This window comes from Leptonychotes weddellii, chromosome 4, assembly GCF_054177405.1.
Source record: "Leptonychotes weddellii isolate Sample4059 chromosome 4, ASM5417740v2, whole genome shotgun sequence".
In the NCBI taxonomy this organism is placed as follows: Eukaryota; Metazoa; Chordata; class Mammalia; order Carnivora; family Phocidae; genus Leptonychotes; species Leptonychotes weddellii.
In genome coordinates this window covers 72,750,565-72,764,804 of record NC_138372.1, presented here as the reverse complement: position 1 = coordinate 72,764,804, position 14,240 = coordinate 72,750,565, and the positions used below count along the sequence as shown (strand labels likewise).

At 38.1% G+C, this 14,240-nt stretch overlaps 1 protein-coding gene across 5 annotated transcripts in view; it reads left to right on the top strand.

The window, feature by feature from the left end:
• Positions 1 to 13,706, top strand: part of ARHGAP29 (Rho GTPase activating protein 29) — a 59,967-nt gene extending 46,261 nt beyond the window's left edge. For 4 of the 5 annotated variants that reach the window (XM_006738589.3, XM_081818828.1, XM_031033804.2 and 1 more), the window contains 10 exons: positions 1,521 to 1,678; positions 2,215 to 2,354; positions 2,627 to 2,731; positions 4,958 to 5,056; positions 6,077 to 6,216; positions 6,490 to 6,678; positions 6,959 to 7,096; positions 11,138 to 11,370; positions 12,489 to 12,819; positions 12,959 to 13,706. In XM_006738589.3, the coding sequence (XP_006738652.2) occupies positions 1,521 to 1,678; positions 2,215 to 2,354; positions 2,627 to 2,731; positions 4,958 to 5,056; positions 6,077 to 6,216; positions 6,490 to 6,678; positions 6,959 to 7,096; positions 11,138 to 11,370; positions 12,489 to 12,819; positions 12,959 to 13,099 (1,674 nt within the window). In that variant the 3' untranslated portion in view covers positions 13,100 to 13,706. The remainder of the gene's footprint in view (positions 1 to 1,520; positions 1,679 to 2,214; positions 2,355 to 2,626; positions 2,732 to 4,957; positions 5,057 to 6,076; positions 6,217 to 6,489; positions 6,679 to 6,958; positions 7,097 to 11,137; positions 11,371 to 12,488; positions 12,820 to 12,958) is intronic. The other variant, XM_081818827.1, reaches the window with a different exon arrangement.
• The last annotated feature ends 534 nt before the right edge of the window (positions 13,707 to 14,240 follow it).

Genomic DNA, 14,240 nt, shown 5'->3' with positions numbered 1-14,240 from the left:
TTGCAGGACTTAAACTTTACCATCCACGGTTTGAATTTCCTTTGTTCCTTGAGAGAATTAGAACACAAATAAGCTATTCTTTTATGTGCACTTTTCAAATACTATTTATGCTGAGTCTTATAGTTATCCTTCAGGAATGCCTGTCTACCTTGGAAAGGACTTAGAGGCTAATCAGAAGTTCAGTGGATCATCCGGTGTATCAAGAGAGATGAAGAGGATACATGGCAGTCTTTCAAATAATATTAAGCCAATTGAAATTTGGCATTTATTCACATTGCTCACCTGAAAGCCAGAGTGGCATTTTATAAAATAAATCAGATTATGTGATAGCTCTTAACACCCTTTAAAACCCTCCACTGGCTTCCCATTGTACTTAAATTCAGACTCCTTACTGCAGTTTAGAGGACTGTTTCTCTTTCTGGCATCATCTCAAACCGAAGCTTCACCTCTTTGGATGTGCTTCAGCCATATTGACCTTTCAAGTGTTTCTTGAGCATGGCAAGCTCTTTCTCACTCACTTTTGCTCTAGGGTCTCTGTGCTACCTCTTCCTTTTGTCTGGATTGGACTTCTCCCTGAAACTTTGCATTGGCTTTTTCTTACCTCAGGTCTCAGTTCAGATGTGACCTCCTCAGAGAGGCTCATTAACCTACCGTATCAAAAGTGCCCTTCTACAAATGCATACCGGGTTATATTCTGTACCTTGACAATTTTATATAGTATTTGTAGAAGTTTTCAATACCAGAAATTATCTTATCTACAAAATTTATTCTCCCTCTCTCTCACACCACCTTCAGGAGAACATAAACTCTCTGAGGACTGGGATCTCATCTGTTTATTTGCCATAGTATACTCAAAGCCTAGGTTTTTGGGAACACTAAATTAGTTCATTCTTGTGCAGCTCTCAGAATGGATTTGGCATGTCTGCAGGCACTTGTTAGCTGCTATTGTTACTGTTACTACAAGTAGTAGGAGTAATAGTATATGTAGGCATTTGTAGAAACTCAGTGGGATAATATATTTTGGATAGATTCAAGATAATGGCTAATTATTAAAGCTGAGTACTATAGGATACATTATAATTATAAAACATTTTTATTTTTATAGGATTGAAAAAGTAAAAGTCAAAATAATTGTGCTCTGATTGAAATGTTTTCCCTTAAGAGTTTAGAGCATTATGGTCAGACCCTCAGAGTACGGAGCTGGGGATCCTCAGAAACACATCTGTCTGCTAAAATTATGAGCCAGTAGGGACATGGGGATGTATTTTTGAACTTTGCAGTTTAAAGCTAGTTTTGCTGGCAACGATTACTCCTAGATATTGGATTACAACTGTTTTGTTTTTTTTTTTCTTCCTGATCTGGACTTCGCACAAGGTCAGACAACGTCGTATGCTCACAATTATATTCAGTGTTCTATGCTTCAATGTATGATCTTTTTTTCTTTGGAAATCAATGTATATTTATACAGCATTCTGTATAGCAGAAGTTATTTTGCCTTTTGTCTCTGTCTGTGACCACAGGTGACAGTTAACCTCTTCCAGATGCAACACCTACAGGCAGCCTCCCTTGCAAACAATTTACAGTCTCTCTGTGATAGTGCCAAACTCTATGACCCAGGCCAAGAGTACAGTGACTTTGTCAAGGCCACAAATGCAACGGAAGAAGAAAAAGTTGATGGGTAAGAATGTGTAGATGAAATGATTTCAAAAGATAAAACCTTTATTGCTAAGTTCCTATCTGGTAGTAGGTGGCCTCTTTTCTAACATTGGCAGAATTGACTTTAAAACTTTCTGAACTTTTTTTTATATTCCGATGTAACTCACTTAAGAGTAAAGCTTTTTGTTTTGACACAGAGCTAAGTCCTTTGAGATTTAGAAATCCTTTGAGAATGGCAAATCATGGTCATATCTATTTTGAATGTCCACAGATTTAACAGCCTATATTTTCCATAGAGGTGATACTAGAAAAGCTTAACCATGACATGAATCATTGACATACTTTTGCTACTCTTTTCCTTGTTTCAGCTGTAATAAGTTCAAATGATGAATAAATTTTGTTCACATTTCCTCTAAGAAGTTGAACCATATAATAAGGTTTTTTCTTACTATTTAATTCCTCTGTTCATTAAAGTAACAGATTTTTCCAAAAATAGAATAAAATAGGCTGGGTGTTAGTCATTCTTCAAATGATGAGTTTTATTTGGGTTTTTCTCAGGAATGTAAATAAAGCATTAACAAGTAGCCCCCACACTTCTGGGTACAGACCTAGCGACTCGTTAGAGGACGTGGTGCGCCTTCCGGACAGCGCCAGTAAGACTGAAGAGGACAGATGCTCCGGGAGTGCTGACGTCACAGGTAAACTTCACACTCAAGAGAGCGCTGGTTTGTGGAAGAGCAGGTTGTTTAAATGTGATTACTCAATGATTGCAACTCTGGAATCTAAACATCAGGCCTTGAATGAAAACTTCATGAGGCCTTCTTCACAGTTGTAAGCACTGTGCCTGTGTCTTAAAGTCGACTGTCGATCACTGTTAAATTTGACTTGTCTCATTTTATGTAATATCCGTATTTCGCCTCATGAAATCCGTCTGTAGCCACGTTTGACTTTAAATATTCTTTTCTTAAAGGTCCTTCTTTTATAAGGTCATGGACATTTGGGATGTTTAGTGACTCTGAGAGCACTGGAGGAAGCAGTGAATCTAGATCTCTGGATTCTGAATCGATAAGTCCAGGTACATAAGCATTTAAGTCTAGCAGAGAGAATTCAATGAAATAGTCCTTTTGGGGGATATATTTTAGCTACCTTATTTTTTTAATGGACTGTCTCCTAGAGAGGAGTATGTACGTATACACGTGCAGCTTAAAAAAAAAATACAAAGGCAAACCCACATATATTTCCCACCCAGCCTATAAGAAATAAAACTTTATCAGTATATGAGAAGGGCCCTCTGGACACCTCCTTGAAAACCTTGCCCTGCTGCCCACCAGAACAGACCATCATCCTGGATTTTGTCAGTCATTCTCTAGCTGTTTTCAGTGTTTTACTGCCTGTATCTACTTGAGCTATGCCCTCTTCGGAATGTTACACAGATGGAATTATACCATTTTTTGTGTGACTTCTTTCATCTTTTTTTTTTAGATCCATATCGATGTGAATAGCTCTCTTTATATATCTTTATTTTATGCTATATATAGTATTCTATTCTGTGAACATAACTGTACCTTTTAGATTGTTTTGTAGTTAATTGCTGTGATGAACAGTACAGTTAACACCAGTTTTGTGCCTGTGATTATTCAGTTTTTATAAATGTACCTTAAAAGGTACTTTGGTAAAGAGAGTCCCATGCTCCTTAGAGAGGCAGGATAGATGTGTTGAATTCTCCCTTAGTGGTTTCAAAGAGGCTAACTTGCCATAGGTAATACAGCTAGCAGGAAAAGAAGGTAGCATTTGAACCCATGAGATTCTTACTTAGACATTCTTTCTCCTCCACTCTCCTACCAAAGACTGCTCCAGTCCTGTTCTTCCGGCCCTCCTCCTAGGATCCTTGGCGTGGTGGGATATATGTTATAAGATTTAACCTACCTCAAAAGTCCAAGGCATTTTTTTAATAGTGTTCTATTTATTTATTCATGTAAATAAGTCTCTTGAAATTTAAAGTTAGAAATAACTTCCATGCAGCATTGGGGTTTGTAGCTTACTTTGTGTCTTCCTTTAAAACTAGCTCTGTGCAAGTGACACCCTGAAGATGTGAGCCTAAATACTTAACTGAGTATTTGTAAGTAACTTTGTAAAAACAAGATGGTTGTAGCTCTCCCCACAAATTAAGACCCATTCTAGAGCAAGCCCTCAATTATTTGGAATCTCATAAGACTTCATGTGATAAAAACAAAAATTTGAAAACTAGTTAACATGATAAATGGTGAAGACCTGGGGAGGCCTGGCCTGGGAACGAAGGAACTGGGGGACATGACAGCCGTCCTCACATCCTGGAGTGGGAAGGGATTAAAGTGACAGTGCTCATCTGCTCCTTTAGGGAGAGCGGGGACCAAAGGCTGGGATTCATAGGCAGGCAGGTTGCTGCTCAAAAAATATAAGGAAGCCATTTTACAGTTAAAATAGTTCAAAATGGAACGTGGGACCCCATGATTTCTCAGTCACTGAGAGCACATTCAAAGCAAAAACTAGATGGCTGCCTGCCTCTTCGGCATATTTTGAAGAGGAATCTTTTTTGGGGAAAGATGTTGGTTGAAATCATCTGTAAAACCTTTTCTAACTCTCAGCCTTAAACTCATGAGGGCCTTGAGGTAAGTGAGATCTTCCACTTGGATAGATAGAGCCCTGTTTGTACGATCTGCAGAGAGCAAAGAAAGCTCGTGCCCTAGTCCGGCCGCTCTTGAGACCCATGCAGTGTCCTTAGCTGACATAGCTCGTGTCCTGTGCTCTCAGCGCCCTGCCCGGGGTCTTTATTCCTGCTTCCTGCTCTCTCATCCTCCTTGTAACCTGAATGGGATGTTACTGTACTGTGGCTGTATTCATTAGATTTTTGTGTACTATTTTTGTATACATTTCTTTGTAATTCAACAAGCATTTAATGACAGTTTACCATTGTGCCAGTCACTTTGTTAGATAGTAGATGTAAGACACGAATAGAAAATACTCCCTGTCCTTGTAGAGTGTATAATCTCTAACTATCAGAAGTTGGCAGAAAGGTCTCATTGGAATGTATGATTCCTCAATTTTAAATTTATTTGGAAAAGTCAGGTTTGGTTGAATTCTCTTTTGTTCCTAGTAATAAATAGCAGAATTCCCTATATGTAAAGTCTGAGAATGGAAGCAGCTTTTTGTATTGTAGCCCACAAAATAGTATGACTTGTGCTATTCAAAAAATAATGTCATTACCCATTTCTTAAATTCTAGAGTGAATGGTCAGGTGATTGTATTCACAATTTTCTTTTAGGAGACTTTCATCGAAAACTTCCACGAACTCCATCCAGTGGAACCATGTCTTCGGCAGATGATCTAGATGAAAGAGAACCACCTTCCCCTTCAGAAGCTGGTATTGCCTTCACCTGAATCAAGTTCCCACTAAACCCTTTGAGTCAGCAACATTGCATGATATTAGGAAAATAGTATAATTTAAGGAATTACTTTGCTGTGTATTAAACGAAAGACATTATATTGACTTAAATATATCCCAAAAAGTTATGTACAAGTAGGGGTTGATAATGCACTAGTGAAATGTTATAAGCAGAACTACTAGATCTAAAGTGTATTAGCATGGTGCAAAAATAGGCTAGTTATTTTAATCTTTTATAGACCTAATACAGTGACTTAACTGTTAAAAGGGTTGCAATGCATGAGAAACTGAGAGAGTCTCTTTAAAAGAAATAGTGCAAGAAGTTAGGCAGGAAAAGTAAATAAATTTGTTCTTGAGGACAAGGAAAGTTACGAATGTTGACAGATACAAAAGAGAAATCAGTTACCTTAAGGACTTGAATTAGACTCATATAAATTAGTTTTGTACATTTGAGAACTTCTTATACCTGTTTGGGCGTCATTTACTAGAATGATATGGAACATCTGACCTTTGGTAGGATGTTGATATAGAACTAGCTAGGATTACCTTTAATTTTATAATGAACTCAGAATAAGAGTAGCTTTATCTTTAATGCAAATAATAGTGACAGTAGTGGTCTCAAACAGCTAGTTTCCTTTGAAGCTTTTGTAGGGGCATTTTCTAAGACTGTAATGCCACCTCTAACCGACTTCCAGGTGCTATAAAGAGTATACTAATAACAGTGTAGATTCGCTGGTGTTGAAAACATTATGCCATGCTATTTTAGAAGTATCTTAGTGGTTTTTTGGTGATTTTTACTTAGAGCTCAAATGTTTGATAAATGTGTACTTTGTAAGAGATCTATAAATTGGATGCTTATTTTGATGTTATAGACTCAAAATAATAGCTTGATGTAACATATGAATGATTACAAAGTCTAAAGATTTTTCAAAATTTAGCATCATGTGTTATAATTTTTGTCATCTTACAATTCTTACACTAATTTATTTCCGTTGCAAGGACCCAATTCCCTTGGAACATTTAAGAAAACATTGATGTCAAAGGCAGCTCTCACTCACAAGTTTCGAAAATTGAGGTCCCCCACAAAATGTAGGGATTGTGAAGGCATTGTAGTATTCCAAGGTGTCGAATGTGAAGAGGTAAGATCTTTCAGGAATTACATTAGCTCCTTCATGCTTTTTGCCTTATACTCTTTACTAATCTTATTGATTAGGCTCTCTTGCAAGTATCTTTTTAATAAATTGAACCACAGTGTAGTTTTATATTTCATTTAGCTATGAAGTGTATTTCAGACACCACAAGTAATACCTTTTAAAATTATTTTTGTTGTGTTACCACTTTACCTATAGTTTGCTCAGTTGTCCATAGTTTTAAGGTGAGTGAACCATTTTTTAACTGTCATTTTCTTGTAGTGTCTCCTTGTTTGTCACCGTAAGTGTTTGGAAAATTTAGTCATCATCTGTGGTCATCAGAAACTTCCAGGGAAAATACACTTATTTGGAGCAGAATTCACACAAGTTGCAAAAAAGGAACCAGATGGCATCCCTTTTATACTCAAGATATGTGCCTCAGAGATTGAAAATAGAGCCTTGTGTCTACAGGTACGTTGTAACTCTTAAAATTAAGTTTAAAAATATAAATGCCTGTGTGATTTGTTCTAATGATGAGACTTTAAAGGAAAACAATGCTCTCAATTTTTAATAAGTAACTGAATTTATTCATTATTCAGACTTTGTTAGAAAATGTTACCTCATTTGGCCCTAGGTTTTCCTAAATTATTAATAAAAATTGAAGTAGACACATCAGATATATGTAGATGTCTGCATTTAGCCATTTGTTCTAAAGGAGAATTTTGCCAAATTTTTCCGTTTTCTTCTCAAGGGAATTTATCGTGTATGTGGAAACAAAATAAAAACTGAAAAACTGTGTCAAGCCTTGGAAAACGGAATGCACTTGGTAGACATTTCAGAATTTAGTTCACATGACATCTGTGACGTCTTGAAATTATACCTTCGACAGGTAAAGTTTTTACCCTTAAAACATACCATTAAATAGAAAAGAACAAAAATATGATTCATATTTTGCTGATGACATTTGCTACACATATATTTTCATTGACATAGACCATATTATTGTGTCTCTAATTATTGTTACAGATCAAAGAGCATATAAAATACATGTACATTTTAAAGGCCCATAATATTTAAAACATTCATTTCCCATCACCTAGCTTTAGGAAGTAGAACATTAGCTTATTGAAGGCTCCTATGTGCCCTTCTCTAGTAGTAGCCCTCAACTCCACCCCAGTGGTCTATTCTAACCACGTTAATACCTCCTTCTCTTTTCTTAATAGTTTTAATACCTGTTGTATGTTCCTAAACAGTGTATCATTAGGTTTTAGGTAACTGAGAGGAAAGCATAAATCTAGCTGTGTATTATTCACACTGTTAATGAAGGATCCCGTAAGTTCAACACTGTCAGAGTCATGGTCCAGCTTTACCTTCATTGATATTCTCAAGTAGCCATTGTGCCAGGTCAGTGGGCAAGATCATGAAGGCATCCTGGGAACATGCAGTTCAACAGATTTGGGGCATCACACAGGGCTTTTGTATAAGCTGGGTACTGGGGATTCAGCAGGAATATGATCAGGGCTGGGCTGCTCTGTATTTTCTGTTTCTGTGCTCACAGTTGTATCTGGGGCTTACAGGAGTAGATCCAAAAAAGAAAAAAACAAAAACAGAACACTTCTGTGGGGTGAAGCAGTAATTGGCCTTAGTGACTTTAGGCAGCAGCTCCTGAAGGGGTTGCAGGAACGATCACGACACTGCCACGATGAGCCAAGTACAGAAAAGAGCTGGGTCAAGCCCAGCTGCGTTCTGTCCTTGGGTAAAAATGAAGAGACAGTCACAGAGAGCAGAGCAATGATGGTTCTTTACATGTCCATCTCTGGAGTTCTGTTCTGCATCTGGATTCTTTTTAATATTGTGAATAGCTGTCATCCTAGGATCTCCCTTTTCCACCCCTTTCTGTCTTCTGAGGGATCACCTGTCTTCTGTGTCACATCTTCCTGTTTGTGGTTTATGCTCCTGTTTTGGTCATGCCATTCTTGAGCAGGGTGGAATAAGTGTAAATTTATTTATTTGTAAATGTCTTTATTCTACCTTCTTGAATGGGATGGAAGAGTGGATATGGATAGTATGGAAGGTTATTGTGTTCTAGACTGGAAATTATTATTCTTCCAAATTTTGAAGGCATTTTTTATTGTTCTCTTTGAAGTGTGAAATCTTTCTCATTTCTGATTCTTTGTATGAGGCCTATTGTTTGCTCTCTGAAAGCTTGTAGAATCTTCTTTTTTCCTCCCCATTGTTTTAAAATTTCACAGTGTATGGATATATTTCACCTTGATATGGATATATTCTCATCTGTCATTTCAGGTACTCCACATACTCTGTCCTCCTTGGCCTTTTGTTCTTAGGACTTTTATTTTGTTGTTCATTTCCTCCTATTTTCTCTGTATTTTCTTTCTGGAAATGTGCATACTGGACAGCTTGTACTGGTTCTTTCATCTTTTCTCTATTATTCATTTCTTTTTTTGTTTTTGTTTTAACACTTTATAAGAGGTTTCCTCGGGTGTTTTGTTTTGTTTTGTTTTTTTAAGTAGGCTCCATGCCCAGCATGGGACCCAACGTGGGGCTCAAACCCACAACCCCCAGATCAAGACCTGAGCTGAAACCAATAGTTGGATGCTTACCCAACTGAGCCACCCAGGTGCCCTGAGATTTCCTCAGTTTTATATTCCACACCTACTGTAATCTATTTCATTTCTGAGATCATATTTTAATTTCTAAGAACTTGGTTCTCTGTTCCTTTTACAACATCCTTTTTAATGATTGTAGTATCTGAGATATTCATAACTTATTTCTAAAAAGGATTCTTTTCTCTGCTTAGTCTCTAGTGCTTTTCAATAGGACTATAATTTGAGCCCTATATATAATATTAAATTTTCTAGGAGCCACATAAAAAGAAACAGGTGAAGTTAATTTTAGTATTTAACATACTGAAGTATCATCTGAACATCTAATCAATACTTTTAAATTTTTGCTGAAATATTTTTGTTTTTTGTTTTGTTTGAAAGGAGGGGTTACTGAGTCTTTGAAATCTGGTGTGTATTTTTCATTTAGAGCATATGTCAATTTGGAATAGCCACGTTTCCAGTGCTCAGTAGCCATATGTGGCTAGTGACTACCAAATTGTCAACACAGTTCTAGACCTTCAAGTGGTTTTGTTTCTGCTTATTTTTATTTCAGTCTTTCATGGTTATCACTTAAAATGAAAGAATTGGGAATTGAAATCTCTTTGGAAGCTTTTGAATACATGCAGGCTTTAAAAATTTTGAGTTTTAGTGTGATCTAGGAGGGCTATTTGGGAAACACCTGTTGTCTGTATCTCTAGGTCTCTGCTCTTTGGCTTGGCTGATACCCCAGAGAATGGTCTTTCCCTGCCTCTAGGTGTGGTGCCAGAACTCTGTGAGCCACATTGGGTAAGAAGGCTCCAGGATCTCTGCCATAGCATGCAGACAGTCACTAAATCCCTATTTTTAGATAGTTGCCCACCTGTTGCTTGTGCTTGACATTGCCCATCCAGAGGCCCTCTCTTTTATACTGCCCAGAGAAGAAATGCCCACACTCCTGGGAAAGAGGTTGTTCAGAAGCATGGAGTGGAGACAAGGATCTGGAGATCTTATACTTCTTAAATAGCCCACCCTCCGCCAGGATCAGAGTACCTAGTGCTGACAGCCTCTGGGTCGCTTATAAATTGCATTGGTTCTCATTTTGGAATTTTAGCTTTCTCAGGACTGCTAAGCCATTACTTATTTATCTGCTCTTCAATGGTGAAATGTAGCTTTTATCTCCTTTCCTATTCTCCTAGTCTTGTGGGCTTAACTGTGTTTCAGTGGGGTTGCCAGAGGGAAAGAAACTAGGTACAGATGTTGGATCTGCCGTGTTAGCCCAGGAAACTTGATTTCTTTACAGGATTTTCACCTTTTGCAGAATTCTCAGCTGAGAAATGGAGACGGAGTACCTCTGAATGACTGTTAATCTCACAATGAATCATTCTGTCTCTTCTAGCCAGTCAGGGAGAGGAAATAAATGGGGTCCAGTACTATTCCATCTCAAGAATACTGTGGGGAGCCATGCTCGGTTCTTATAGTATTAGAGAGTAGCCTTCATTTTACTCATATATGGGAAGTCTGAAGCCTCAAGAGGTTAAGTGAGCTCCTTCAGATCTCAGAATAATAGAGGTAATCTCAGGGCTTCCCCTCTCTGGGACCAGCAGGGGAAACTGAAGAAGTGGGTGCCTACCTCACCATAGATAGTATAGGACACCAGCTAGCCAGAGATAGGCTGTTTCCATCACTGAGCAGTGGAAAAACTGAAATCACTTATGCCAGTAGAGAGAGATCAAGTTGGCATGCCCCTTGATAGTTTGAGAGAGGAACTTTTTCCTTAACCTATTTATGGCAATTCAAGTTGTATTTAAAAATTAGATGAATAAAATGTTGACAGAGTCTTTCTTATAAGCCATATTGTCTTATGCTAATCTTCAATCTGGCCAAAGTAAAACAAAAGGAACCAATAGCATTTTGTTCTCTGTCTACCCTATACCAATAAAATTCAGAATAGAAGCTTTTTCTAATTAATGTGACTGGGCTTGTTTTAATAAAACAGTTGAAGATCATGCTAACTTTGGGGCAGTCATGAATGTAATTGGTATAGGATATATAGCAGAGTTTTAAAATCCCTCATGCAGCTTTTGGTTTTAGAAAGTTTTACTGATTATCAATTAACTCATTTTTAATATAGATAGAATTTTTGGCGATGATGTCAGACTCACTTTATAGATAACATCAATAACAAACATATGTGTTATTTCTAAATGTGGATTAACCTTAAGTCCCTTAGAAGGGACATGCTAAATCCATCAGTAGATATTCAGTAAATTATTAACAGGGAAAAAATGGACAGAATGATATTCCTAATGTGATTTTATATTTCTTAGCTCCCAGAACCATTCATTTTATTCCGGCTGTACAAGGAATTTATAGACCTTGCAAAAGAGATCCAACATGTAAATGAAGAACATGAATCAAAAAAGGATAACCCCGAGGACAAAAAATGGCCGAGTACATGTATAGAAATAAACAGAATTCTTATAAAAAGCAAAGACCTTCTAAGACAATTGCCAGTGTCAAATCTTAACAGTCTTCATTACCTCATAGTTCATCTTAAGCGGTAAGAGTTTTGTATAAGGCAAGCATTCAGTAGTGGGTGGATAATTGATCATTTTTTTTGTTTTGCTTTTTTTTTTTTTTTTTTTTAATTGTGGTAAAACACATAAATTTACCATCTTGCAGCTCCGATGCCTCCTATGTGCTGTGCTCTGGCGGGGGAAATAAGGCTGCAGATGTAAGGCTTCTGTCATCTGTTGTGCGGGTCAGCTTGAGGGCAGACCTGCAGGCAAGTGCAGCGCGGCACCATTCCTGTTCTGACGGAGCCGGCACAACGTGCGGAGGATGATGAGGGCAGGCAGGGGTCGTGAATCAGAGAAGGTAGCCCTGAGCCAGACTTGAGGAACCGGGTGGTGGTTTGGTGACAAAGAATGTGCAAAAGAGCATTGCAGGTAGAGGGTAACAGACACAGGGACACGAGGTAATTTTGCTTTGGGGAAGCGTAGGTAATTTGGTTAGGCTGGGCCATAGCAAGCAGTAGCTTGAAGTGAGCTAGGCAGAGGCCTGATAAAGTCATACATACCTGCCAGATGAGCTGACTGCCTTCCTTCTGTACCCACTAAAGAATTTTGAGCCAGGAATTTAGCATGTTTAGATTTGTTTGTTAGATCTTTCTGGCAGCAGTATGGAGAATGGGTTAGAGCGGGGGTCGTTTACTGCAATTCAGAGCTTCTTGGGTAGTCATAGAAATAAAAGGTGTGGAGAGCTTGAAATAAGGCCAGAGCATTGGGAGTGGCAGTCGAGCAGAAAGCTCTTTAGGAGACAGAATCAGCTTGGCTTGAAGACCGGCTGTGGCAATGAGAAAGCAATCGACGATGATGTTTAAGTTTCCGGCATAAGGACCCGGGAGGATGCGCTATATACTAAGACAGGAGCGGCTCTTCGTTTTTGTTTTTGCTTTTCTGCCGGTAAAACTTTAGTAGTTCCTCTACTTGCTTAAATTTTATCCTAATACTGTGAAACCCAATTCAATGTGTGGTCAGTATCTAATCAAATAAATACATCCTTTTTCTAGACTTCTGCTAGCCCATTTTTCCTCCACCCTTCCCGGCCCATAGTAAACTACCAGCAAGGAAATCTAATAGGCAAATCTAATACAGCTTTATGTGTTCTACTTCACAGAGTCGTAAATCACGCAGAAGAAAACAAAATGAACTCCAAAAACTTGGGGGTGATCTTTGGACCAAGTCTCATTAGGCCAAGGCCCACGACTGCTCCTGTCACCATCTCCTCTCTTGCCGAATACTCAAACCAAGCGCGGTTGGTAGAGTTCCTCATCACTTACTCACAGAGGATCTTCGATGGATCCCTGCAGCCACAAGAGGTAGTCACGTGCAGTACGGGTGGTGGTGCAGCTCATGGGGATCAAGGCTGCCTTCCAAAGCCTCTGTTATCACCAGAAGAAAGAGACCCAGAACATTCTATGAAGTCACTGTTTTTCCCTTCAAAGGAAGTGAGTTTTGACCTTTACGGAATTGTGGTGGAACTTTGGAATGTTTATTAGTTACTAATAAGATTAAAGTGAAAAATCTTTGAGCTGTATTGAGGTGTGTTTTACTTCTTCAAATTAAAAAATTCTCCTCTGTCAACAGGATATGCATACTGTGGATAGTGAAACCAAACTTTTTGAGCCAGCTACATCATTTGAGGAATCAGAACGAAAGCAAAATGCATTAGAAAAATGTGATATGTGTCTCATTGGTGAGTGGCCATGTAAAATACATGTTTGCTGACCTCAAACTGTGCCGACAGACCTTGTCTAACAGCTGCCGTGAGTGAAGTTGAGAGAAATCAGAGAAAGAAGCTTCATTAGTAAATGCATCTTTACTGGTCATTAAAAAGTTGCTGTTTCCTATACCTTACGTTTAAATGAACGTCATCCTTTACAATAATCTTTCTTATACAAAGACATCTTGGAGTTCATAAGTATTGTTGTTCTCTTTCTGAAAAAAATTCTCTTTCATTTTTGCCATCAATCAAAAGTCAAGGCAGAAATGTGTTGAGCAGCATGAATTATCATACCCTCTGTTACTACGAATCATTGTATTGACCTGACTGCTCATAACAAGTCAACTAGACTCCTAAAATTTAAAAAATTTAGACTCCTAAAACTCCTAACATTTTTTTTCAAATGCTTTTACCTGTCACCTTTCACACGCTAAGCACAAATATGTATATTTTATTCACTGTATGATAATTTTAGTTGCAGTGATTAGTAGCTGTCATGCTGGTGAAAAGGCTTCCATTTGTTACCATAATGCTATATGTCATTAGAACTAAATTCCAGTTTTTAAAACTGTGGAGATGTATGTTAAATTTGATGTGTAATCCTATGTCAGTGATCATAGCCTGACAGGGTCTAAAAAGTAAGGGAGCTAACAGTCATTGAAGCATCTGCCTGCTCTGGGCTAAGCACTGTGCTTATTGTTTGATTCCATTTATCCTATTTGATCTTCATAACAGTTCTGTGCTATAAAGTCTGTAGTATCAACCCCATTTGACTCATAGCTGAATACTCTGAGAGAAGTTAAATAATGCCAGAGGTCATGCCGCTAGTAAATTGTTCAGTCAGTATTTGAACTGATATTTGTGCTTATTTTACTATCTCATGATCGAGGGCTCCCAATTAGGAAGAGTAATTACAATAAATGTCATTTTTTGAGAGCCCATTATAGACCAGATCATCATGAGCACTTTTCATGATTAGGTCATTTAGGCCACACATCATCATAGATACACAGTCATGATCTTTTCTGACAGATGCAGATACTTAGGGCCGGTGACATTGCCTTGCCCAGTACAAAAGTGGTAGAACTGAGCTCAACCCGGCAGCTGGGCTTCAGAGTCTGCACTCTTACCCATTACGCTCTAAGT